At 40.5% G+C, this 27963-nt stretch overlaps 1 protein-coding gene across 2 annotated transcripts; it reads right to left on the reverse strand.

Moving 5' to 3' along the window:
- On the reverse strand, positions 1 to 27629 carry CPM (carboxypeptidase M). Of its 2 annotated transcripts, XM_068190180.1 has the most exons (8): positions 27466 to 27617; positions 12377 to 12474; positions 5120 to 5292; positions 3488 to 3672; positions 3068 to 3238; positions 2110 to 2262; positions 935 to 1083; positions 1 to 344 (listed from the first exon to the last, which is right to left on the reverse strand). In XM_068190180.1, the coding sequence occupies exons 2-8, from the start codon at positions 12389 to 12391 to the stop codon at positions 105 to 107; spliced, it is 1086 nt and encodes a 361-aa protein (XP_068046281.1). In that variant the 5' UTR covers positions 12392 to 12474; positions 27466 to 27617; the 3' UTR covers positions 1 to 104. The 2 variants fall into 2 exon arrangements, with proteins under 2 accessions (XP_068046281.1, XP_068046280.1); XM_068190179.1 differs by lacking the exon at positions 12377 to 12474 and having other exon boundaries at positions 27466 to 27629.
- Positions 27630 to 27963: the final 334 nt, after the last annotated feature.

Below are 27963 nucleotides of genomic sequence, written 5' to 3' on the forward strand. Positions count from 1 at the left end.
TCTGAGAATTTGGTTTATAAAAACATACATTCCTTTGTATATACAATTCCTTCTCTGAAAAGCCACATCTATGCAGGAAGATTTTGCCTTTGCCATTCCTGACTTTATTTGAAAATTAAAAGCATAACGGTCATTAAAACCAAGATATGTACGGTTGGTTTTACTGCAGCTGAAGCCCGTGTGAGCTCTTGGTAGAGGGGAGTTTTGGGACATGAAGCAACTCTTGATGTGATCTTATCTGAGACCTCTGGGAAAGAGAAATCTTGTTTCAAAGCACTGAAGTTTCCAGTGTTGTCAGGTATTTCCACTGTCTTCAGCATGGATTTAAATCCTGGTACAGTAGCCTAGGAGCAAACACAAGAGTTCTTCCTTGGTTTGAAACATTGAGTTCAACTGTGAAACAATTAATGTTTACACTTCAAATGTACAGGGCAAGATGGTCTAAAGATACATTTGAGAACATGGAATGGGAAAAGAGTAAAGTTTTCATGTTATAGCAATAAACTTGCTGTACAAGAGTCAGAATCCTGTGATGCTTAAGCATGAGCCTTTGGCACAAGAAGTAACAGTCACCCGTGGTGGTGTCAGCCTGTGCTGTGGATCCCAGGCTGCACACTCTCAGCCTGCCAGAGCTCTGTGGTTTGTTTCAAACACTTCAAGCTCCTGTTGCCGTGCTCCAGACACTCATCTCAGCTGGCTCCACCATCAAGGTCCAAGGAGTGCTTATCTCTGGACACCGAGGACTGTATTAAAAAAATTCCTTTCTGCTGACTAATATTTAAATACATAGTTTTTAAAAGTCTGCTAAAGAGCCTTTACACCTCCTATTTATGACTTGAGCAGTTCAGCTCACCCACCTCTAAGGCTGCAGTCTCACTGTGCTCAGGGACTCAATGCAATTAGAAACAATACTTCAGTAAGGCTGCATACTCACATTGATCACATATGTCCCAGGCAAAAGGAGAAGAAAGTACTCCCCTTGTTCATTTGTTCTGTAGGGGCAGACATGTGGCCTTCCTTTGGCTTCCACGATGGCATTGGGAATAGGATTCCCATTCTTATCAGTAACTTGGCCTTTGACACCTATGAAAAAGGGAGAGGAGGGAAAGATCATGAACTGTAACTGGTGAGCCTCCTTCTCTGAGAAAGGCAGACTGTTCTGTTGCTGGGTGCACTCAAAGGCTATTTCACCACATTTCAGCACATCTAATATTATCACTAGTGACTTAGGCCTTGCTCAAGGGAATTAAACCAGAAAATCCTTGGCTGATGTTATTAATAGTTTACCCTCATGTTAAGTTAGAAAGCAGAATTGTAATCTCCTCTTCCAAGTCTCATTTGCTGAAGGTATCGTACACACTGTATGTCCTTTACTGAAGGGCTTCAGTCTTCAGTACAGGTTTGGCAATTTTTGCATGCAAACACACCCACACACCCACCCCCACCTTCTTTTTTGTGATTTAAAATAAGTCAGCCTCTTGTCTAGTACTTCCCAAAGGCAGAATACCAAAAACATCTGCTTATGAAGTTGTTTCCCTTAATTCCCAAACACCATCTTCAAGGCAGCACAGCCATTAAGCAGAGATAAAAAATAGCAGTTAGGGCAACAAAATGCAAGATAAGCAACAGGTTTGTGCAAACCCTTCAACTCATTGTAAGCACCACAGCTTCACTAAGCAGCAGTTCTCTTCCAAACGTGAAGTTAGTTCACACCTAGCCTTTCAAATTTACAAAATCTAAGCAGCAAAGACCTATGACACTAGTGCTGAGGCACACATACACTTAGAGACCTTTGAAATAAATGATTATCCCTAGGCTGCTCAGGAGAATGAGGGGAGGGGGGGAGTGCATGGTCAGACAGCCCCCAAGGCCTGTCCTTGCTCCTGCCCCAGCACATTTTAAGCCCCTTGCACACCTGTAGTAGCCCCTGGCCTGACACACTTCTAAGTTCTCCTGCCTTACCCATTCCTGGCTTTGTAGCACTTCTTGTTCAGAAGCTCCCAAGTAACACCAAATCTCTCCCCTGTGAGCTGTGACACTGACCCAGGCTGCTGAGGAGTTCGTCTAAGCTGGCCTCAGTTTTCACTCTGGCCCCATTCGCATACCCACCTAGGTGCACTTGTTTGATATATTCGATCAGAGCAACTTTGTTGTCTCTCCAGAACTTTCCCAGCTGGTCTTCTGGAGGATATTTACAGCATGACAGCTCCAGTGTAATTTCAAAACACTGTCCCCAGACATAGTTGTAATCTTGCATTCCACCTTAAAAGTGAAATAAAAGCCTTTTCAGCTGCAAAGAAACACTAAGGTCAAACTAAAAGACAAATAATAGGAGAGTTAAAATGTTGGTACTTGAATCATACTTGTAAGAAAAGTAATTCAGATAAATTATTCCTCAATGCCACACCTGTATTTACTGCCTCCTGTGAAAAACCAACTTATTTACTCTAGTTACTCACAGAGTGTTGTTTTCTGAAGCATACTTCATTTTGGTAATGATGATGATTGATGAGAAAGGGTGGGTCTTTGACTTCAATTCATTCAAGCAAAAGGGACAGATAGGCTGGCATAGGATTTGCCGCTGCCAAAGCCATTCCAAGACCCTAAGTCTTTTAATACAATGAAAACAACACACACAGTGCACAAGACCCATATTCTGTTTGACTACAGATAAACAATAATGAAAACTTTTATTTCAGTAATTAAACATTAAAAAATGGATGACATATGAATAGAAGATTGGTTTTCTTTCTGAAAGGAGAAGATCTTGATGCCAAGCAGTGTGTGCACATGTATGTAATGATACAGCTACTGCACGCCTTAAGCAAGGGCACAGAAGCAGGCAAACAGCAGCAACTGCCTCATTCACTTGTGTAATTGCTGGCTGGAAGAGTCTGAAAACACCCAGGTCCTGCTCACAGAATCTGCATGAATGAGTTGATTTGCTTCCCTCATCAGCCCTCTACTCTGACTAAAATGACTGCCCTTTCATCATCAGAGATGGCAGGAGAAAGTGAGAAAACATCTTACCAGGAGCAGCTGAACGAAATATCAATGACATTCTTACCTTCCAGCTGGTACCAAGAGTATCCGTTGGTAATGCCTTCTGGGAAGGTTTGCCTGTTGTCACACCCTGTCCCTTTGTACATGCTGGCATGGTTGGAAGAATAGGTTCTTGCCAGATGAATAAAGACATCATCATCTGGAGATCTGCTATAGCCTTTCAAAGAGCCAGTAACTGCAGAGTGAAGACAGCCATTGTGCAACTCTCATTACTGGTAAAACACACAGTGTTGACTTATATGCAGGATAAACATCTCCCAAAAGGCCATATTAGGCAGTGAATTTTGATGGGGTTTATCAAATTCTGTCCATCCCAGCTCAAAAGCTAGAAGAACTTTGCAGGAACCCTTATAAATGTTGCTTTGGTACAGCCAACATTCCTAAACCCAGTCAGTTGTGGGAGAACAGTTTTTCACCAGCTTACCTGGGTTACCATTATCAAAGGTGTAACTGGCAACCAGGGCACCCCCATGCAAGTTTGCTGAGAGAACAAATGTTTCATTTTTTATCCAGTCCATTACTGCTCGAGTCTCTGGCTGAATGCTGGCGCTGTTATTTTCAAATGCATCAGGAAAATTCCTGTTCAGATCTTCACCATTCCTGTTGTACCTTAGAAAGAGAGAAGACATTCCCATTACTGTTTTGCCTGTGGATGCTTCCACATCACCAGCCTCCCAGTACTCCAGATCTGTAGTGTGCTAGTATCTTCAGAGAATAGGGAAGATGGCCATTTTTTATTTCTCAAGCATTAGGGTGATGGACTTCAGTTTGCTTTCTGGCAGCACTGGAATTTTCATAGGCCACAATAAAACAATTCTAAGTGGAAACAGAATATTTAACTTGCACATAGGATGCACACCTACTCATAAGTGAATTAGAAAAAACAGAGCCAGATCAGAAGGCCTTTGTCCTCCTCCTGTATGTGTTTTTCCTGCTTGTATAGAACCAATGTAATTACTGAATGGCTGTATCCCTTGGGCTGTTCTCACTCTCAAAAAAATGAGTCAAACACAGGATGCATTTTATTCTCCCTGAACCTTAATGCCCAGCCTGTTCAAATGCTCTCTTGCTTGTTCTCTCAGATAGGTCAGTACAGGAACGAAGAGGGTATTCACTGCTGACTGTGTTAATTTTTGAGCTCAGTCTGTTAAACCCCCCTCTATTTGACAGTGAGGGGATAAAAAATATCTGCCTCCATAAAAGTCCCATCCATTTGCTGAGGAATACATTTTTTCTTAATAAAAAGGATGGCCTACACTGGTCACCTAAAGAACTAAACTACCTAAACTTTCACTTGTTTCTGATGTTGCTAAGGCCAGTGGTGCAAAAGAACTTCTAGCTCATGGATTTGCTTTTTCTGCACATTCCGAATCTGTCCTTTGGGTGTTTCTTCCCATTCTCTCACTGTCTCTTTCCCTCTTCTAGCTTGTTAAGATTTTCATCCCCTTTTTGGTCTCTGCAATAGTCACAATAAAGAATGCAAAAGTAGCACAGGATGCAATGCCAAGTTATATTTTCTTTTGTGTAGGTTTTTTTTTTCCTACCATCACTATTAGCAAAGAACCTATTATAGCCAGCTATGCTTGTGTAACTCCTTACTAAATCCACATTCAACATGATTTTTAAACACATTGCTAAAGTCCATTCAACAAGCTTAGGCACACCTTTTCTCATTAAGAAGGGTTACAGAATTCTCCAACTGAAATAGATCCCTGTGGGTGGAATTTTCCTTCTTTTCTTGTAGCACTCTAAAGATGCTACAAAATAGGGAATTGTGCTTGTATTTGCAATCTGGGTCTCCTGCCTTAAAGGTGAGGTCATTACACCATTCTGACCAATTTTTTCTGGCCACACCACATATAAACACCAGTCTGACTCAGTCTTCCAGAAACTCTATGCCATAACAATGTGTCTTCAGAAGGGCACAGGCAAAAATTAGCTCTAGCACATCCTGTAGACTGGTCTCCACCAAGTGTGATTCAGTTTTCTGGCTAGCTGCGATTATTACTCCCCACCCATTTATTTTACCTCTCCCACCCTCCTAAGCCACCCTTACCTTCCTCGTGTGTAATAACAATCAGGTATTTTTGTAGCTTCAAATCCATCAGGATTCATCGTTGGCATGATATGAATCCGGGTATTATTGAGTAACCGGGTAATAACTGGGTCACGTCCATAGCTGGTCACCAAGAAATCTATCAAATGGAGCAGGATTTCTCTCCCAACAGTCTGTGTAAAGAAGCACAGATTTTATTTTAAGTCTGATATGGAAGAAGAAGAAAATAAATAAATAAAGACCTACTGCCTTGAACTTCCAGGTTTTTCTTATGGACTGCACAGACATACAAAGCATATGAGAGCACACTGATCCACACTACTTTGTTTTATGCTCTTCACTAAATTCATTTAAAGCAACTGAATAGATAAAAGGAATCACTGGAGGATTTTCACAAGGGTTTTAAACCCAGATCAACCAGACCTTTTTGTATAATGGGAAATTGACCGTGTCAGATGCACTGCTTAAATCTTGCATGGATAAGGAATAGCTATAACAAAAACTAAAGCTGCCTGATAAACATCATGTGGGCTTGGGAACACTCCACTGCGTTTTCTCAGTCCCACTGCAGGGTCCCAGCTCTGTGCTGGTGCCTCAGTGACTCTGCACATGAGTGCCAGTGCTGTGTGGCAGCACTTGGCAGTGGTGCTTCAGAAGGAAGGGAGGAGAAGTCTGCCACGTTTTCCAGGATGCCACAGAGCAGGATTTTTTCTTGTTGATCCTCTTTTATGGGAAGCCAGTATTAATACAAGATCAAAGAGGCCACATAGATACTTCTGTTACATTGCTTTATTTTAATGTCATGAGCATGCGCATTGGGGAAACCAAATAAATCCTTAGAAAAGGACATGGAAAGACATTTGGATACAGACTTTACATCAAGGAGAGGCAGAGAAAAAGCTAAACCCATATTTTTACTCTTATAAGTTTGTGTAAGTCATGAAAGCTGACATCTCCCTTTAGTCTATCAGATTTTAGGCAAAATAGTGTCAAGTACCCAATCCAGAGTTAAGGACAATTCTATTCTACCCCATAAACCACTGCTAATGTTCACTGGACCATACTTTCCTGGGGCACTTTCCACAGCACTGTGACACATGCCTCAAGGGTGCTTCAGGGTTCCTAAATCCCGTCTGGAAAGGGAACAAACCAAGACTTGCAAGTAGAGGAGTTCTAGAGATAACTTATCTCTACTTTATCTCCAAGAATAAAGCCTGGTATATCACAACAGGATCTAAACCAGCACCTGAGTATGTGAAAACAGACTGCTCTGCAGGTGTGAAAAATATACTCTGTGAAATTTAAGAAGGGATGCAACAGAACCTGTCTTGTACAGGCAGCTCTTGAAAAGGGTGATAGACATCTTGGGAGCATTATAAGGGTGGGGGAAAAAAGGAGAGGAGAGGACAGGAGAGGAGAGAAATCAGCCAACTCATGGCTCTGGGCATGAGAGATGAAGTTACCAGACTCAGAATCAGCAGGAATAGCTCTACAGTAGAGACAGCTAAACTACAGACAAGACTGGACTGCTGGAGAACCTGGGAAAGTGCTCTTCTCCTACTGTACTTCTCTTCAGTGCCTGACCAAAATAAGCTCCAAAAAGAAAGGGTAGAGAAACTGGAGCAGAAAGGGGAAAAAAGAAAAGTAACAAAAGAATGTGGTAGAATTTATAGGATTCCTGGTATAGCTGTTGTTGTACTCAGGATATTAGGCAATTCAGATTATCATAGGAGTGCTGGCACTTGGGTGATTACACTGTGAGAGAAGAGTATGCTTATTACCACTGTTTTGGTGTGGTAACAGAGGGGTGGTTTTGTTTTGGTCCAGAGCACCCTGCATTGCTTGGCAAAGCACATCTGGAAGTATCTGAGGGAAAGTTTTTGTTTTTGGGAAAGTTCAAGTTCAAGGTCAAGTTTTGACCAAGCTCTTGGAAAGCATCTGCTGCTCAGTCAAGCTTTACCCTGTTACTACAGAGGTCAGGAGTGCCTGTGGATAAGAGTTATGAGTCACTTAGAGCTTCATTTTAGAGCTTCAGATAAAGGATCCAGACACACTGAAGGTAGGTTGCTGACAGTAAAGTCAAGGACAGACATCTTTACCAGCCTCAGGTTTAATATGAAAATGGAGAGAAGAGCAGGGGACAGCATGTATGTGTTCTGGGGCTTTGAGAGGACATGAACATTTAGCTTTCACTGCAGTATCCCAAGGGAGATGAGATGCTGATTGTGCTATTGTATTTCACATAAAGGGTGACAGAAAAGCAAAGGAAATCCCTTTCTCTCACTTCTAGGGATGCAATTAGACATCAAGTGTCTCTGTGCACTTTCAGATGTCAGCTTCCTCCTGTGCCCCAAAGGGAGAAAGTCAGCAGGAAAGACTTTCAGTGATCCTCAGGGGAAGCCTTGAATGAAGAAGCGTGCATGTGTCAGGGCACGGATCAACGCTGTAGAAAAGAGCGCAACTGCTGCTTCTGTACACAAACCCTTTAAACTTCCCGACTGCCTGCTGGCAGGGCTGTGTCAGCACCCTGCTCAGCTGCCACAGGCATTACTCAAGAAGCCAGAGAGGCAGCCAGTTAGGAGATTAAGGTTAGGTCCAATTGCACCTGTGCTGTAACACTTTACTGCATCAGCCCTGGATTTAGAACAGTGTTGTTACCACATGATAGAGACCTAATACCAGGGGACTATGGGTGGATGGACTCTGCCCATTTTCATTATTAAAATTCTTTCCTTAAACATGGCCTGGTTTTTAAGCTGAACGATGTTGAAAGAAGGATCCAAACCATCAGGTAGGACCTGTTTCAGGGCAACACAGTCTTGCCTGGCTCCTCGCTCCAGCCCTGGCTGCTCCACAGGCCAGGTTCAGCCTACCAGGCACAACCCCACCTAAGGGAGCAGAGTATGAGCAGTAGGCCAGCCTGGTTTCCCACTGAAATGCCACACTTGCAAGATGTTATTTTTAACACTTGTACTGCACTAATTATCATGCACCGCTAGGACACACCCCACTGGGGCTGTCCTTCTCGGCTAAAACACGCCAGCACTGAAGTGACTGCTTGTGCCAATAGTTTGGCACACATCCCTTCATTTCTACAGCAGCAATTGCTACGGCCATCTGAGAAATACCACATGTATGACAGCAAAGTGCAGCACTCTGGTTTATCACTCAAGGAAATGCTTTTGAACAGTAACTGGCACAAGTTGTTACCAACTGGACAACCTCCACTGGCTTCAGGATTTACCTGGCTGAGACATGGATAGCTTTTTCTTTTTCCACTCAGAAGAGTGTGAAGAATGATAAGGAAAAAAGTAACTGCAGCAAGGCAGTGTTAAAATGTGCTGAAACAGACCTCAGCAACATGCAGCTTTTTTCAAAGTCTGGTGTTAGCATTGAGATTTGATTGTTTTGAATTTTGAAATCTCTGGTACTTCTGACCTTTTTCACATCACATCATCTAAGACTGAAGCTAGGTGGAAAACAGTTCACTATACAATAAATGTTTTTTATAAATAGTGTTTTTTTTCCTAGAGCAAATACTGTTTCCCTGCATATCACTTCAATAATATGTCACACAGGACTGGGGACATGGGAATATGAACTTACAATTCCTTATAGCAAGTTGTGCAGTGTATGTAGTATTCTTTTTGTGCAATTAGATGATTAAAAAATAGCTTTTTTTTCCCCATGGTGGTATTTTGATAGTGTAAATGCAGCTTCTATTAATTTTTTAGAAATAAGAGTAAGAAATTCTACACAAGACTCATTAGTTTATTGTTTGGAGTTTTTTTTAAGGTTCCATTATATTGATCACTAAATAAATAAATCCACTGCAGCCCTTATTCACTTAAGCCCTAATATTTCAGGAAACCCTACTGTGGATATGACTGTGTCTATGATGACATGGAAAATAGGGTAGAGTTGCATTAACTTATTTCACAAGATAAGGCAGCAGATAAACACATCCTTTCATGTAGGCTAGTTCAGACTTATCAGTTTCACACAGTGAAAGAGGAAAAATATTACTATTTTTAATACTATTTTATACTACTATATTACTTTATTATATTATTTATATTAGTGTTTTATTTATATTATTGTAAATAAAATATTGTTTATTACAAATAAGCAATTGTGGTATTTAATATTATTTGCATTGTTGTTATTTTATATAGTGAGAAAATAAAGTGACCAGAAGTGGACACTTTAAAAGAAAAGGACGATATCAGCAGTGCCATCCTGAGAAAGAGTTTATCTTCTGATGGCCCAGTTACACTACAGCTGCAGAAAGTTAAAGCCATATACTCGATACATTAAGGGGGGAAAGCAGAAACACACAGGAAGTTTACAGCTTCTTCAGATGTGCTTTTCCTGCAGTGATAAATATGGTTCAGGAACAGCCTTCCAATTAGATCCTATCTGTTCAGTTGTATAGAGTAGACTTAAGTCACTGGCACAGAGGGTCCAAATGGTTTTGCTCCATTTATGACTTAGGAGTATTTGGGGATTTGGTTGTGGTCAATGTTAAGCAGGAGGAGTTCTATCCCCAGGAAGGAATGTGTGACTTAGAAAGAGAAGGTTTTTCAAGTAAGAGTACAAGACTGGGACAAGAGAGGCTGCTGTCTAATTCAGAATGGGAGTTGCTCCAGAAGATCAAGCAACTTCTCCCTCACCTTCCCCCTACAGATTTTATTAACATTTCACAGGCTTATGCATTTTGTGCAATTACAGCCATCTTGATTTAAGTTAGTTTAAATCAGTTTTAATTTGGCCCAGGTTAAACAAAAAGTACTGCTAAAAATGGTATCCAGCTTCATACAGGCAACATAAAGAATGGGAGAAGTTTTTTGTTGCCCCTGGGGCAAAAGTTCACTCTATCTAGCAACAGTGAACACAAATGAAAATCTTTTAAATCTTGGCTGGTTATGTCTTAAGAGTATCAAGAAAAATGAACTTCCTTAAAAAAAACAAATCTTTTCAGTTCTGTAAAAAAAATACTCCTCTCATGGTATTGTGTACTCACATTACTTTATTAGAACTTCCCTATTGGGCAGCTTTCCAAATAACCTAGATTTTCTTCCAGCAGCATGTGTGAACAGCCCACACACATGTAATTCAGGTTCCACCCCATCTTTTATGTTTTTGGAGCAGTGGGCCAGCTGAGTCAAAGTTAAGTGTCATATGCATGATCATAACAGGTTAGAAGGGCAGCATCACCACAAGACACTTGAGAACAGAACTTCTCATTTTGTATCTTTTGTGGAAAACATCACTGAAGCACAAAAGATCTGACTGAATCAATGAAGCCATAATCCCGCAATTTCAATTTATGAAAGACTCTGGCACACAAGATGAAGTTTGTATAACTAGTGCAAAGCTTATCTGCTTAATATATTGTAGGGGTAGTTGAATCTATCCCCAGTGACTAGTCCAGCAAAATCTTAGATTATGGGGAAAAAATATTCAAGTTCTCCAATGCTCGTCTATATGAGAAATTAATTTCCTGCCATCTGAAATACATTTATGATCAGATTAAAAAAAAACAAAAAACAAACACCAACTGTGTGTTACCTGTATGTACCAAAAAACTGCATACAGCAAAAATCATCATGAGGGCCTGAAAAGGAGGAATAGGTCTATTTCTGGAATGTTCCCTAGGTGTGAGCTTGGTCTGACAAACAACTGGAATGTTGGACACCTTAGCCAGGCAGCTCAAGGATCAACCCTGCTCAGACCATCTGGTACTGTGTCTGACTTTAAAAGAAAAATTTCGCCTCATTTCCTCATGAAGTCTATAAAAAATGTAGATCCTAGGCAGTGAGCTGAGTTGTCAATCCCCAGCAACTCCCAGCCCTGTGGACGTGCAAACAATGTGTGTTTCTATGGTCAAAGCTCCTTATGCGTATCCAGCTGGGCAGTGATAATGACAGGGGTACTTCCTTGTGGAGACTTCAGTATGTGTGGCCTTTTGCAGTCCAGCAATATTGGATTTGCAAGCTAGCCCATTCCAGATGACATCATATCCTGCCCTCCACCTCCTCCCCATAAAAGCTGGGTGATTTGCAGTCACAGGTTTGCAATCCCCTTCAGCAGTCTGCAGGGACTGCAGTATGGAGCCTCAGTTCCTAGATGCCTTGGTGACGCATGCCAGGTTCCAGGAGCTGCAAACCCTATCTTGGGCACCCAACAAACGTACCCATTTGACACCATGAATCAGCTTCTTCCCACACAGAGCTAAATTCCCAAGCAGTCAAACTCCCAGCAGCACTTTGAGCAAGGCCAGTGTTGAACAAGGTAAAACCAGTCTAACTTGGGGAAAATTCTTGGCACATAATGTCATAAGTGCCTGTAGGCGTCCAAGTGCTCACACACAGCAATAACTTGTGACATGTTACCCTTTGCACAGGATACACTTTCTACTATATCTATCTTTCTTAGTTTGGGGAATTCACAGCCTAGCATATATACATATATACCTTGCTACTCCTGATAAATTATTTAACTTTCACAAGAAAGACTGCATAAAAACATATTGTGCAGTTTAAACTTATCCTGAAGTTGACTAATATAATCAGGTAAAGCCAAAGAATAAAATAAATACAAAGCAAAGAAGTACTATAGGGGACAGTGAAGCTTTGATTCTTTCTGATTCAGATTCAAGTACTGCACCAGGTAGGCTCATAATCATAATTTCTCCTTGATCATTAGTAAGTGGGCATTCTTCCCAGAGCAAGTCTATTGTTCTGGCATTGCTTTTTCTTTTGTACTTCGTGTTATCTCAGGTGAATCTATCTGTTCCTAGCTTAAGGTTCCCAAGATAAATTTTCTTCCTACAATAAATAATTTGATGCTTCACAGCAATTACTATTTAATCTTAGGATGTATTTGAAGAGTTCTATCAGTCATATTTCATGCCTAGGCAATAACAATGTACAAGCAAACTACTGCATCTGACTCATTGCCGGGAAACTTAAAGCTTCTGGGTTTACTCACCTGGAGAAGACAAAGCTCTCTACTTAAGAGGGGTCTTGAGTGTAGGATTGTTGGACTCTTCACTATGATGTAAGGCCTCCTAAGGCCCTTCTACCAAAACAAGCGAACTTTATTTTGAAAATTCCTCAATAAATACACACATATTTTGTCTTCCTTGAGTTATGACATACCTCAATAATAAGAAGCACATGCTTGAGAGAAGCTCACTCTAAACCTCTGGTAAGTGTATTTGGTATAAATGACATTGCAAAAATTGAAACGTACCTCATCCCCATGCATATTAGCAACATACTTGAACTCTGGAATGCCAATCTTATGATGGGTTGGAAACCTTCCCAGAACAAGAACCCACAGGTCTCTACCTTTAAGAGGGGAAGGGGAAAAGACATTTTTTAAAACAAGTGTAAAATTATACAAGCCTTAGAAGAATAAAAAGATTTGGTCATTAAGACCACTGTAAAAATTCTCATATTTCATTGGTGCCCACTCAGTCCTATATATAACATATCAAAGTAGACTGTGGGGTTCTTTTATTCTATGAATATTTTTAATATTAGTTATAGGAATAAATATGCTTTGCCTTCTGCCCAAGTATGTAATAAACTCTGAAATTTCTAAAGCATTTAACCAGCACTACAAAATAAGGTTCTTTTTTTTTTTTTAATAAACACTTTTCAAATTAAATTTAGCAAATAAGACCACTCTTCCCCCCCAGATTTTAAATCATAAGACTTTTCTAAAATATATACAGAAATTTTCATTATCACAAAGAAAGAACATCTAGTTTTGTAGTTTTGTACTAAAGACAACTCAGAAAAGCTAAACACATTCATGCATTACTACTCAGAAAACAGGAGGTACCAGAAAGAGCTGTATCAGAGACATATTTCAAATATATCAGCAAGGAAAGAATTAATAGCTACAGACAAAGTATTAGTTAGGACCACTAAAGCTGCACAAGAAGCTGATCTTTAAGAAGCAAAATAAACATATATACATTTTGGAAGTCCACATTTAAGCAGGAGGAGAGAGGGAGAGGCGAGGAGATTTTTTTGTTATTATTTTTAATGATATTGTGGCATTTCAGACCTCATCTGCAAATCTGTGCTTCCCACTAGTCTGCTCAGTGAGGTGGAAAACTCAAGTTTCAGTAGATGACAGCAATGAAACTGGACCAGTTACTTGATAATAGCAGTGACAGGCTATAAACTGCTAATGCCCAGACCTCGCAAGTGTGGCAGCTGTCCCCAGCTCCACACAGGTCCTGCTGGGACCCATGACCTGTCTGAGAGGAGCCCAGCCACCACTGCTACTTGCAGGAAAGATAGAATGTAGGAACTGCTATATGCAGTACTATAAAAAGCCTTATTTCCTGAATCTCTCTGGATCATCAAATCTGCAGTAAACAATCTCTGGAGCATATTGCTTCCCATTCCTGAAGGCATGGCCACTGTAGTTATGCACATGCCACAGGATTTTTGTTTTCTTTTCTAGCTATGCAACTGACTTACAGCAGCTATACCACAAGGGTCATGACTTTTGGAATGGGAGGAAAAACTTGAAGAGGACTGAAGCAACACTGCAAGATGCACTGAAACAGTTGTAAGAGAGGTAAAACTGAAGATGGTGGTTGCCAAACTAAATTCTCAGTTAAGAGAATCAGAGTCTTAGGATCAAGAAGCAGCAAGACAGTGCTGAGAGCTGACAGATTCAACCAAGAGTGATCTCAATATCCCCCAGTTTTACAGCTGCTCTTGAGGACACAGGTGTTCAACTCATGTAACCATGCCATGCACAAAGCTGTGAGATGATGCTACTGCCTCTTTCATTAAACGACAATGTGAGCAAACAATCCATACTTTAAAAAATAATTTTGTGACAACTGATTTGGTAAGAAAGCTAGTTATTTGGCCTTGCTGTATGTAGAGCCACTGCTTCATTAAAAAAGAAAAAGCTTGATTTCTGTAAGCCTAGACAAGTTGCACAGTGGAGAACCCAAAGATACCAGGTTTTAATCACATTCTTCTTCAAAAAGGAAAGACAGAGAACACACAAATCATCTCACCCTAGCACTTCTCCCTTCCAAAACCTCCAGAGGTCCCCTCTAATCTCAACCATCCTGCAGCTCTGTGAAAATAGATGACAAGTCTTGCTGAAGTAGCATATGTTTGGAACTGAAAACAATCCTAGCAGTGAAAAAACTGTTATTCATAATCAAGTGTGGACAACAACCTCAACTTACTTTCCAACTCTGCAATGTGTCATTCTCTCTATAGCTGTATCCTGGGGCAACTTACAATGAATTACCAAGGAAGTCCTTCCAGAATGTTCCTATGATTTTTTCTCCTTATGTCCTCTAAGCCCTGCTTCCCAGCTCTCATTCCCTCTATTGGAAAGCAAGTTCAGACATCCCTCCTTGGTGTCAGCTGCCATGTGGACTTCTGCACCAAGAGGAACACACCTGCTTACAGCAGAGACTGCAGCCTTTCCACCATGGCCCGAGCCTAAAGACAGCTACTGCAAACCTACAACATGCAGCTCATGATATACACCCAGACAAAGAGTCCAGGTAAAGTGCTCTAGATGTTTCCATCATTTAAGATTTTCTACAAATTCTGATATTCTGATACCAAATTTAAAGATAATATTTCCAGTGTCCTTCCATCAGCAGTACTCGTTCCTGCTGCTCTCACTGTGAATTGCACTCATGGGAAACACAAGGAAGAGCTAAGTATAGACTAACATTAAGTACTGATGTAAATTGGTCTTTCCTGCATTAGTGTTCAGACTGTTTAGAGTTTGTGTGAGGGCCATCTACACAATAAACACTCCCATGAACTGAGATACCAATTATTTCCTGGCATTTCCAGCTTGTAAGGAGTACTAAACCTTCCATTAACAATTAAAATACATTTCTGGGTCTGCTCAGCCTGCAGTACTGGATAGTGTATCTGTGAGGGATGATGTAAGATTTCTTTCCATATGGCTGTAATTAACTGCATGTAAAAATATTCAGCATATGGATGGTTTCCTTTAATCAGCAAAGCCTAGATAACTCTGGTTTGGTACCTGAAGGGAGCAGCTAAACTTCCTCTCATGCTTTGAAAAGCTATTTATCACTGCCAAATTGCCAAACCAAAACTGACGTCAACTAATTAGTGAACTATATTTCAAGTGATGAAGACAAACGTGTGTTTCTAACTGTGTGTCTCAGGACAAGTAACAAGACTTGTATTGGAGCAGAGCCAGACCACACAGCTTCTAGAAGAATGAGAAGCCTTTTTAACTTTTTAAAAAGTTTTCTAGCATTGCCACTAGTTCACAACGTAGTGTTAGTATTCTAAACAGATGTACAAAACCTGGTAATTAAAATGAAGAATTGAAACTGATCTCCAGATCTAGTGGGAAAGAAACCAAATCAATTTGAAGATGTTAGAGTCAGGATTGTGCTCCTTGTTTTTGTTCTGAATTTTATTTCTGCTTTTCTTCGCTTTGTTCTTTACAGCTTCATTTATGAAAAACTCATAATTTCAAAGAAAGTAATGGCTAGGAAACGAAGTGAAATGACTGGGGAATGGCTCAGACCACTGTCAGTACCAGTCAGGCTAGAGTACTGATTCAAGAGTTTGTAGGGAGGACCACTTTGACCAAGAAAACGCAATAGACTGATGACAGTCCTCCTGGGCTGGCCATGAGTTGCACACTGGCTTCATGGGTAGGAACTGCAGTAATGCTGATCTGTGTTGAGGCAGCCCCTTCCTAGAAAGGTGCAGGATAGAGAGGAGGGGAAGAGAGATTAACCCTCATGAGAATGCAAGGTCCCAGAGCAATTCAAAGAACCAATCTCAGAACCATTGAACATCTCAGGTCAGAAAGAACCTCAAGAGGTCATATGGTCCAACCCTACAAGGGAGAGGAAACCTAGAGAAGACTATTTAGCACTTAGTTCAATTGCATCTTTAAAACCTCCAGTGGGGAGGACTCTACCTCATTTCTGGGGATGATTAGTGAATGATTCTCACTGTATAACATTTTCATATATTGAGATGAAACCTCTCATGTGCAACTGGTACCCATTGCCCCTTGCCTTTTTCCACATGGCTCCTTGTGAAGAGAGAGGATTCATCCTCTTTATAGCCACTCTTCAAGTACTCAAATTCTGTGATAAGATTCCACCCTAAGCATTCTCTTCTCCAGGCACATGAGCCTCCTCAGGGCAACACTGTCTTCCAGCAAAACACTACCACAGCTAATGAAGGACTTCAAGAGTAATTCCTTTTGCTAAACTACCATCAGCAGCACCCTTGCCCTGAGGTACTCTGATTTGTCATTACCAATTCAAGCTGGAAAATCTAATGCCATTTTGGAACTTTTCTTCTGCAAGGGGACTACCCAAAAAAACACATGGCTTGACTGAGATTCTAAGAGAATCTGAAGTACCAGTACATTATTTGTATAACCAGAAATGGTTAATCAGAATGACTGATGTAGCAGTATTGCCTTACAAACATGAACAAATATGTGATTTTAATCTAGCCAGACTGAGTAAAACACTACCAAAACAAGCAACATATCTGAAGCTGAGATCAGACAAACATCTGTAAGAACAACTGTACATCAAATTCTTTTGTGAGCATTTTTCCTTACTTTCTAGCATACCATGGTCCACTGAGACAGAATGGATTACCTAAAGACTTGGCCTGTAGTAGTACTGGCATTCGTAATGAACAAAGTTGATATGACAAGAAGAGCTAGGACACTTTAAATATAAGAAAGTCTTCAAGGTATTGTAAAGAATAAAGAGATACAGATCAACCACGTACGTCAACCAGTCATGTCTGGCAATATTCAGCATGGTGCTTAGGTAAGCAGAAAAAAAGCCAAAAGCACCCAAGGTAACATTTGGCCACAGGTTTATTATTTGTCAGTGGCTGCAGCCACTGAATGACTATGTGGGGTCACTGCTGAACTTAATACTTCTGGCCTCTTCCCACAGATCCCTTATTACAGATATAAGGCACTTTCTCTAGGCAAAAAGTAAATAGAAGTATCCATTTCCCACTATTTAAACAGCTCCTATCTACTCCAAGAGATTATAGCAGTCACTCTAAATTAGAGGCAGCACCATAGAAACAGAACTGATGGAATAAACAACTAGTCTAAAAATCACTAGATACTGTTTATTTGTATCCAAAGCACTTGAGAAGAGAAGGGAAGAGACTCAAAACAATTCATGGTTCACATGCTTGCTTATCTTCCTAAACGTTTAACTAAATCTTTCGTTGATTAGGACACCCATAGCTGCTTTGGACACTTTCACAAGACTTGGATCTTATGAGAACAGCAACCCTTTCTTTCCTATGTACATGTGAGTCATCACTGTACCATTTCCAGTTCTCATAATCAAGTTGAACACACTCTTTATACAAAAAAACATGAAAAATTGACAAGACAGAGCATTGTCTCTACAATAGTACCTTACAGTTTATTTGAACAAAAATCAAGAAATAAAAATAAATTTATAAAAGCCAAAGAAAAACAACCCAGAGGGAATACTGGTTTTAAATTAAGATGTATTAACCTTATTCAGTATTGCTCACTAAGAAGATGAGGAGAACACCACAGACACATAGAAATAATCTGAGCAGGCTTTTTCTAGTATTTACACTGACTGGTTTCATATTTACACCCAGAAACCAAATAGATTATTTTTCCCTTTTAGACCAGCTCTTGTTTCTATCACCACAGGGTTTTAAAACCTAGTTCTAAAAAGGTGTACTTTATTTTCTGAGAAAGCTGTGAAACTGGTATGCATCTAGTAATTTTCAGCAAAGCTATTGTACACACAAAAGTAATAAATATTACCCATTCACAGCAATACCATTGGATCATCATGAATAAAATGATTGCTTCTAACACAAGCCGACCATAAGGGACAGGGGGCATTTGTTTTAAAGTGCAATTTATCGAGATTCAATAGTTTTGTTTAGCCTACACTTTTACCATCAGAGGCAGAGGATGTAGAACTGTTTCTACCTCTTGAAGTTACAGAAAACCCGTACAACCACTGCAGGTTGTGGTTCATACGTGGCTGAGAAGTTACTGGTGCACTTTGAGGATTTGAGTTCACTGAAGTACCTCACCAAGAGACTTGTTACACCTATCCCATAAAAATCCTTGACAGATCTCAGACACTATATTTGCCTCAAGAATAGGAAGCTCAAAACCACACACATCTCAACACTGACAAGCAGACTCCTACAAATCCAGATACTGAGCAGCTCCTCCCCCCACCTTTTATTTTAACTCAATAAAGCAGGAAAAATGGACACTAGATTAATTTTTAAAATATAATCCAGTCTCTGCCATGATCATCTGTTTCTGGTTTAGTTAACAGGCTACGTTAGTCTGACCAGTGTTTCCAGATTCTCTCCTAAAACAGGTAACAAAATGCCTCTAGAAACACTAGCAACTATCTTTCAGGAAAGGTAACAAAGGCACAGGGCAACAACTGAGAATCAGGCTGCATTACTACCTACAAGTAGAATAATTTGGTCCTTAGTCTCTTAAACAAACATGCTCTGATGGCCTCTATTCTTGGGATTTTGAGATCAGCCTAATGCAATTGTGTATCAAAGCAAGTTTTGTAGTCTAGGCACACCACGATCAGGAAATGTGCTTCATCAGAATCATCCTGGTTGCACGTTGCTTGAAGTGCATAGCAGGGAAGGCATCTGTGCCTACCCTGTTCCTGTAATTTTCTCTAGCTGCTCTTTGGAAAACAGAATAATGGACACAGTAGGACTACATTTCTTATTGAGAACAGAATTTGCTTTTATTTTAGATTTAGGATAAATCTACTTTTCCAGATGTGCTCAAGCTCTGTTTAAATGCCCCAGGTAACTACAAGACCATGGATGTAGAACACGCTAGCTAGGGACAAACAGGAAATGTAACTCAACTGTCCTAAATCCACTGTGAGTTCAGCATGCTACGTAGCAGCTCCAGTAATGCCATGGTCTGACCTTTCCCATAACAAGTAAGTCCTAGATATCAAACTGCAGAATCATCTGCTTAGAAACATCCTCTACCCTCTTTCTCACATTTGAGCCACTGCATAATTTATGAGTGAACAGTTTTACAAAGAGGGTATTCTCTCAGCTGTGAGGGGAAGAGACCTACAGCCAGTCCTATGCATTACCTTTTTCTATGTCCACTTCTTAAAATTAATCTTCTAATTAATAAAAGGTTCCAAAAGCAGAACTTTCAGAAAGTTTAGAAATCACATGCACATTCAGATGCATGTGAAAAAAATCCCAGCCCTAAAAACAATCTAGATCTCTCTTCTACACAAAAACACGTGCAGAACAACTGTCTAATGAACAAATGCTTCACTGTAAGAAGTCTTGCAAACAATTAATTAATGTATTAGAAGTAGGTCTCCATGTACTTATGTGAATACAATATGCCATAGCTACACACAGCAAACTTAATTAGGTAGCCCTGAAAATAAGCAAGACTGGTTCCTTCAAGGATTTACAGCCAGAGGTTCTAGGCAGAAAAGCTGGGCAGAAGGGATGTGGGGCACACTGCTCTTCTTTTCTGGGGAGTGAATGGAAAGCTACTAGAAACACTTTTCGACTAAAAAGTCTCATTGTCTGAAGTGGGGTAGGAGGGATGTCTTACTAAGTTCTCCTCCAACTAAAAGGAGAACACAGACAAATTGGCCATCTGGGTAAAACTGAGGCACAAGATAAGAGTTTTGTTTCTTTAAGTAAGTTTGTGATTCTTTAGGTAAGTTGTGACCACATTTCATTTACAGGGCTAAAAATGCATGCACAATGCTCCAGAATGCAGAATCCTACAAGGAGCGAGGAGGAAAAAACATTCATTTATGTCTATCGTGCACCATTGTTAGTATCCTGAGCTCTGTATTTTAGTTAGTTTTAAAACAAACAAAACCCCAAACATAAAATCTCTTACACATTTACTTCCTCAACACCAGGAAAGGATATGGATACTGCATCAACCAGCTGTAATTGCTGATTCTATGTTACATGATCTCCAGAGCATTGCTAACTTCACCGGTGTGAATTACAATATCCAGGAGTCAATCCTGCCTATTTCTAAACAAACAGAAAGCTGCAAAGTCTCACAGATGGGAAACAGGATGGCTGCAGCCTTAAGACCTTTCTTGCTCTGAAAAAAGGTTGACAAATATATGTTGCAACCAGACAACTACAAAGCAAAAGGTAGAGAGGAAGCAGGAGAACAGAGATTTTATTTCCCACAAGGCTGATTCTAAATAAATGCTACTCACGTGAACAGTGTACTATTTCTAAACAGATAAGATCTTTCCATTTTGAAGTTACAACATTAAAACTTCAGTACTAGATAACAGTTTATATATAAGAAATGTTTGATCTATGTTGCTAGGATAGGTTCCCCTCACACTTTATTTATTTATTTATTTATTTAAGCTGGGACAGAAATCTCTGATACAGCATGTTCCACAGGAAAAAAACAAATGAACTAACTTTCCTCCAAAATTCTCTGAAAGAAATATATTTAAGTAGCACAGATCATAGAAGGCAGGACAAAAATGACTGACCAAGTCACAGGAAGTGTAAAGAAGAGAAGACTTAAGCAAACAATTTTATTTTTACTGTAAGAGAATAGGAATGTGCTCAGAGTCGGTGACTGCATCTCCAAGAGTAATGTCTAAGCTTATCAATGTTTTAAACATCTGACGCTAACCAAATGACATGCTTTTTATAAATGATTCATGTAAAAAGCATAGTTATACTGACAGGAAAGAAAAGTTAAGTCTTGTTATCATCAGACAAAATCTTAGTACTTGGCTATTAGAGGATTGATTGCACACAAACTACTTGTGTCACATCACAGGAGTCAAACTGCAAGAGGATGCAGTCAGATAATATATGAATCTATATTTTAGCATTTAAAGAATTTTTAGCTACAGTTAGGACAAACAGAATTTAGAGCTAATATAGTAATGGTGACTTCTATTTAAACACATGATTTAGAGCAAAGCTCAGTTGGGAGCTGAACACTTAAGAATATAAGTTAATACTTCTTGTTTTTAAAGTCATGATTTAGCTTTCACTAGATAAACCATGAAGGAGCCAGTACTCCTCCTCTGTTTTATTTCCCCTTCCCATCACAGTGACTGACATAACGTGCTGCAAATAGAGTTTACAAGGCTATTAATATCAAGCCCATCTGTAAACCCGAAGACTTTTTTCAATAATAAAATGAACACGTAAATCTACTTAGAATCTTGTTAACATACATTTATATGCCACACATAGTGTCAGACAAGAACAAAGATGGTTATGAGGAAAGAAAGGAAAAAGAGCAAGTGGATGCATAACAGGGAAAAAATTCAGAAGTGAGCAAGCATGGCTAAGAATTTAACTACCACAATAAGTTTTAGAATGCCCATTTTTACATGGCACTCTGGACTGGAGCCAAGGAACTTTAGTATGATTTGCATCATGGGGCCCTCAGAGTGGAAAATGTCTCATTCATTCCTGTTTCTGAAAACGAACTTTGAGAAACCTCAATGCTTATATAATCTATTCACACCATACTTGCATGATGAGCCTGTAAGGCAATTTGTGGGGTGGGGATAAGGAGGAGGGAAGGGAAGAAGAAACATTATCAAGGATTGGAGACAGGAGGAAAGTCCTTTGCAGCAGTCAAATGGAACAAACCTAAGGTAACAATCTTCTACACAAATATACCTCACATAATGTAACCACAGAAAAAATAACTGCAATGTAGTCTTTAAAGGCAACACATTTGCTATGGATTTTCATCTAGGTAGTCTGCTTATTTTTAAGACAACAAGAATTCTCTCTGTCACCTTTCATTTTTCTTCCTACTTTTAAAAACACTGGTACTAGCATTTAATAACAGGTAACACCAAGAAACTTAACTTGAAGTACAGTGGGCTGTATAAAACCTTCTAATTCTATTTTTGTGCACTGCCAGAACCCCTGAGCCAACCCAATAATAATTCCAGTGGAATACAAACATTTTATGGGTAACATAGTTCAACTTTGTTTTCTCCAGCAGTAAAACTTGTTTTCTAGTACTTTAAACAAAGTAAAAACATCCAGAATATAAAAGTCTGTAATGTAAATTCATTAAAATTTACAATGCACTTTACTATTGATGGTAGTAACTCAGGCTTCTTCCATACTGTGTCACAACAAATAACTAAAAATGAGTTCCCAGCTACATACGTCTGTGTATATGTGTAGATGAGACAAGTACAATACCTAGCCTTTTATTATGAAATATTTTCACTGAAGAGCAGTAAACCTTAAATTAGTACTCTCGTGTTCAACAGCCACCCATAAATGCCTATAGGTATCAACCGCACTGTATCAGATGAGTCAGGAGGTCTAAGCTGACCTCTGGCACACCTTGGGCACACATTCCACGGATGCTGGTGAGGAATGAAGGACAGGTTAATTGCCTAGGTTTTCTATTGACTGTATTACCAGGCACATGTTGCACACAGCACTACCTGAGCCCTAATCCCTAGCACACTCTTTTGCTGAAGTCACAGCTGCTTATCAGATGGAAACCCGGGCATGCTCATTCCTCCTGTCTTCCAAGGAGAAAAACACATGAATGCAGGCAGGAAGGAGACAAAGTTCTCCAACAGGCACCTTGTCACTGAGAAACCTGGCCTGCTGGGAGCCCTGCTGAGCACACCTTCCCTGTAGTCCATAGCATAATCCATTCACGCAGCCACGGACAAGTCCTGCACCAACTACAAAACCCACAGCAACCATACACGCACCCCCTGCACATTTCAGCCTCTCCTGTTTACAGAGCAAGGATAGCAAAATGCTAATAAGCAAGACTCACTACTTAAAAACAAACCAAAAAATTTCCCCCAAAGTTAGCAAAGTGTTTAAGATTAATGGATGTATCCAGTCAAGGGCAACATAGAGAGCAACTGAATATTGGTGTTCACTAAGCATCAGAATTGCATGACTAAGCCACATAGTTCTCAACCAAAGAAGCTTTAAGGACAGCTCTTTTGCCAGGTATTTCTGGGAATTTCTAGTGGAACCAGAACAAAATGTGGTCGATTTGTTTTAGTTTTTTTCTCTCCAGTAACAAAATCTGCCAAAGGGATATTAATATATAAAGTCAACTTTGAAACTTCACTAGGTAAAGACAGGGGTACTTTAACCATACACAACCTTGCCCTCAGTGAGCAGAATCTGGCCTGAGGATGTTTACAACTGTCCCAAGTTGACTGGAATTCTAATAATGTAGACTGGCCTCCAGAAAACCTAGATCTAAACCAAGTTGTAATTAGCATGCTATCACTTTATCTCAATCCAGAGTGTATCTGATAAGGCTTTTTAGAGCGTGGATCTACTACAAAAGTTACTGCACTCTTCCAATTCCTGGCTGTTTTTGTCCTCCTAAAGGAGGTCATCAATTCTGTTAGAATCCTTAAGTTGGCTTCCCACCACCCTCATTTTCTTTTCAAAGAATAACAACAGCACTGTATCTTGAACAATGAAAAGCCACAGATCATACACATACATTGACTCTTTTCCTTTTGGTAATGCACTCTAAGATTTGCTTGCTGAAGAGTCAGGCTGTTTTCCACTGGGGTGGCATTAGGCAGGATGGGTTAATATGATTATACCAGGTCCCATTCTCCCATCCCAGACTGATGCAGCTCTGCAGATTCCTTTATTATTATAGAGTGCACACCCTGTTCTGAGGTTGGATATTGGACATATCCGAATACTGAACTCCTGACAAAAAGCTTTTATAACTGTATTCAACAACACACCTGAAACATTACAAAAGAATTAATGTATTTTCTGGGCCATCATACATCTCCGCCTACCTGCTGCTAAGACCGTATCAGTTTCTCACAGACCAAATTACCTACAAATCTCAAGGGCTGTGAGGATACCTACTAAATTAGAACAAAAGGTAACACTTGGTTTTGTCAGCTAATAAGCTACATCTTTTAAGCTCCTTTCTCCCCTCCTTTAAGGATAATAGCTTAGCAGATGAGATACACAATTCAATATCTTAGCTTCCAAATCAGATCTGGAGACTGAACAGGCCTTTGCCAGTCTAGAACGCATTGTTTTCAGTAATTTGGCAGAGGTGCTCCTAGTAATCTGGCAGGGGGGAATTTCTATATCGTGATGTAAACCACCACAAAACAAATTGGGCATCTTTCCATTGAGGATCTGGGTAGAGATTCTGCTGTGCACACTGCTACATGCATCAAATAAATATACTATGTAAATCTCACCTCAAATTTATCCATAACAAATCACACTTGACTGTTTGGGTTTTATGCAGAAATGACTGACTTAGTGAGAGGGAGCAAAGCATCCTATTTCTTTAGTCTTGACCTTAGCAAGGCTTTCAACAGAATCACAGATTCAGGAATTGCATGGGACTTCTGGAGGTCACCTGGTCCAACTCCTCTCCTTAAGAAGGGCCACCTACAGCCAGCTGCCCAGGACTGTGTTTAGACAGCTTTTGAATATCTCTAAAGATGCACCCTGAGCAGCCCGAGTTCCTGTCACCCTCATGGTGTCTTTGTAAACAAGCTGGGAACATATGGATTAGAGGAATAGACTACAGTAAGGTCAGAAGCTGACTGGACTGAACAACTGGTGGCTCAAGAGACAGCAAATTATTAGCAGCATTCCTCAAGGGTCAATAATGGGACTGATGCTGTTTAATATCTTCATCAGGGCCAGGGCTGCCATTCAGAGGGCCCTGGTAAGCTTGAGGAATTTCTTGACAGCAAAGTCATGGAGTTTGACCAAGATACATGCAAAATCCTACACCTGGAGCAAAAGAACCCCATGTTTGGATTATCAACTCAAGAAAATAACCCCATGCAGGTACAGACTGCAGACTGGCTGGGTTGCAGCTGTGCAGCCTAGGGGCTGCAAAGTGGCTCAGGTACCTTGAGACTCTATAGAACCTCCACTCTTGCAGATATTTAGAAGCAGAATGGAGAGGGCCCTGAGCATCATAATTAATTTTCAGGTGATCCTGGCTTTGAACAGGAGCTCAGATTAGATAGCCTCCAGACCTAAATTACTTTATGATCTGCCTGAAGCAGGTGAGGCTGCTGACATGAAGAGTGTTTAGCTACTTCTCTTAAAGAACTACATAGGATCACTTTCTGAAGTGGTAATACACAAGTCCCTGTCACCCTCCTCAATTCCTAAGAGCTGGATTTTCATATCCTTACAGAGCTCTGAATCTGCACACACCGACCAAAAGTCAAGCCTTTACTACACATTCTTCTTAATCCAAGTCTAGATGGCCGTATAAAATACTAGATTAGTAGATAAAATTGGAGTAAAACATAGATTAACAAATAACATGGGAACAACAGCCATTCATGATAATAGTAAAATAATGTTTGTTGACTTTATAGGTGTTACTTTGATCCATGGGATATGGTATTCATCATCAAGCATTTTCATATCAGGACTATCAACTTACTACATCACATTGATCTCAGTTTTATAGTCCTTAATTTCTATTTCTCACCATCAAGAAGTACATTTTGCTATCATGGTTTAGCTAACTGGCAGGAAGACAACACTAGTAAACTTATACAAGCATATGCGCACACAGTCTTGCTTGTGTCAGCTTAACGGAGAATAGAGGAACAGAACTTCAACCCATGGACCAAAATTGAAACTTAATTTTCACCAAAATTCTATAACCACTGTTGTCATAAAATTTAATTTTAGTATGAGTAAAAAAAAACCCCAAATTGGACCCTAATTCAGTACTGTCCCTTGCCATATTCCAGGTGACTCTGAAGGCTCATTTCTCAACAAAGGTAAAAATCTTTTAACATTTAGAAAAAACTGAAAGAATAGAGGAGCATTAAACATTTTTCACTGCCATTCTGCTTTATGTGACACTGAAAATAATAATGAGGAAAGCCCACACGATTCTCGTCTCAGAGTTTGGCAAAGAAGAAGGCAATATATCAAAATCTGAATGATGTTTCAGTGCATTGCTCAATCACAACCAAGAGATGATGATATTCCAGTTTTCACTCTGGTGGAACTCAGACAAGTTGAACACCTCATGTTATCAGCTTTCAGGTATCTAGATATGTAAAAGCCAAAGTTCCAGTCTCTCAGGCTGGATGAAAGGTTTTTGCCTACCCACACAAAGATAAGCCAGCTGAGTTTCTGGCAGAAAAGTCATAATCTAGTCCTATCATCAGAAAGTTAGCTAAGTTCTCTAAAGGTATGAAAATGAGGATGTGGATAATTGCAAGTTTGCACTGGAGGGAACTGTGCTTACAGGAACTAACCTCTTGCATGGATGAATAACATAATCCAATACAATTCTGCCTTTGATGAAACCAAAACCAATGCAGTTTAAATAACTTTAAGATTCCTTGTCTATTTGAGATACATGGTAAAGCAAGTGAGAAGGCATGAAAATGTCCTCATGATAATCTATCAAGAAGAATACAGATTTTTATATTTTTAATCAAGAGCGTGGATTTGATAATAGGTGCTACATATGTCTCCTTCCAGTGGTACAAAATGGGATTAGAGGAACAGATGACGTTTCTAAAGAATGAATTTTCTATCTAGTCTCATAGCTCTTCTCAGAGTGATTTTGTTTCTTGAACTGAAATCTAATAAAGCAGTTTGGGGGTTTGTTTGTTTTCTTAGAATTAAACAGATGTGCATCAAAGTTCATATGCAAATAACACTAATCTTTCAAATCCCTTTTGAAAAATTAGCCACTTCTCCCCAAATTTACGGTAAGAAAGTACCAATCTTAGGGACATAAAATATCAATGTAAGGTCAGAAAGGTGATTACTGATTTCAGTACATTTTCCTGTAACATTTGAGACTGAAATCCTAATCTTCATCTACAGCACAGGACCTTGTATCAGAAGGTATTTTTAACACAACCAAAAGTTAGAAAACACAGGTCTTTTATTATAGTCCCACCCAGAATGGGCACTTGGCAAAGGGGTTGCGTATATTCTACACTTCATAAAGACGGCCCTCTTTCTGAAATTGCCACTCAGGACGTTTCCAATTCTCAGAATCATAAGTGTTGGGAGAACTTTTACCCTGATGACACGTTTGATGCTTCAGCCAGAGTGTGTTATTCACGCTTAAGCAAGAGGAAGACGAAACTTCACAGAGGTTTGTCAGAGCAGCCCCGCCGCCAGCAAGCGCCCACGAAACGCCAGCTTCACCCACAGCTGCCCCGATTTAATCAGAACAAAAAGCCTTCTCTCCCCTCGTCCCACCGCCCTTACCTTCCACCGAGCGCCCGATGCTGTGCAAGTGGGTGAGGGAGGGGTACGCGGCATGCACCCCCCTCAGGTAGTCCTTCAGCTCCTCGCTGTGGTGGTACTTGAAGTCCAGCGCGGCCGCCGCAGAAGCCAGGCAGAGGATGAGGATGCCCACCACGTCCTAGGAAGAAACAGATGAAGCTCCCTCCGCGGGCTTGTCGCCGTGCGGCGGCGGCAGCGCCGGGGCAGCGGCCAGCCCGCGGAGAGCCCACCCTCCTTCCCTCTCTCCCTCTCTCCCTGCCTCTCCGCGTGTCCCCCGCCCTGCCCCTGCCCCTGCCCTACCGCCGCCGCCGCCCGCATGCTGCCGCCGCCGCTCCGCCACTGCCGCCCCGCGCCGGGCGGGCACCGCCATCCCCCGCCGGCCTCGCCCTGCCCCTGACTGACGCGGGCTCCATCCACTCAGCTCCCCCGGCCCGCCCAGGGGTCGGGGCCCCGGGACAGACATGGACAGACATCCCTCCC

The sequence above is a fragment of the Anomalospiza imberbis genome, chromosome 5 (assembly GCF_031753505.1).
Source record: "Anomalospiza imberbis isolate Cuckoo-Finch-1a 21T00152 chromosome 5, ASM3175350v1, whole genome shotgun sequence".
NCBI classification, from domain to species: domain Eukaryota; kingdom Metazoa; phylum Chordata; class Aves; order Passeriformes; family Viduidae; genus Anomalospiza; species Anomalospiza imberbis.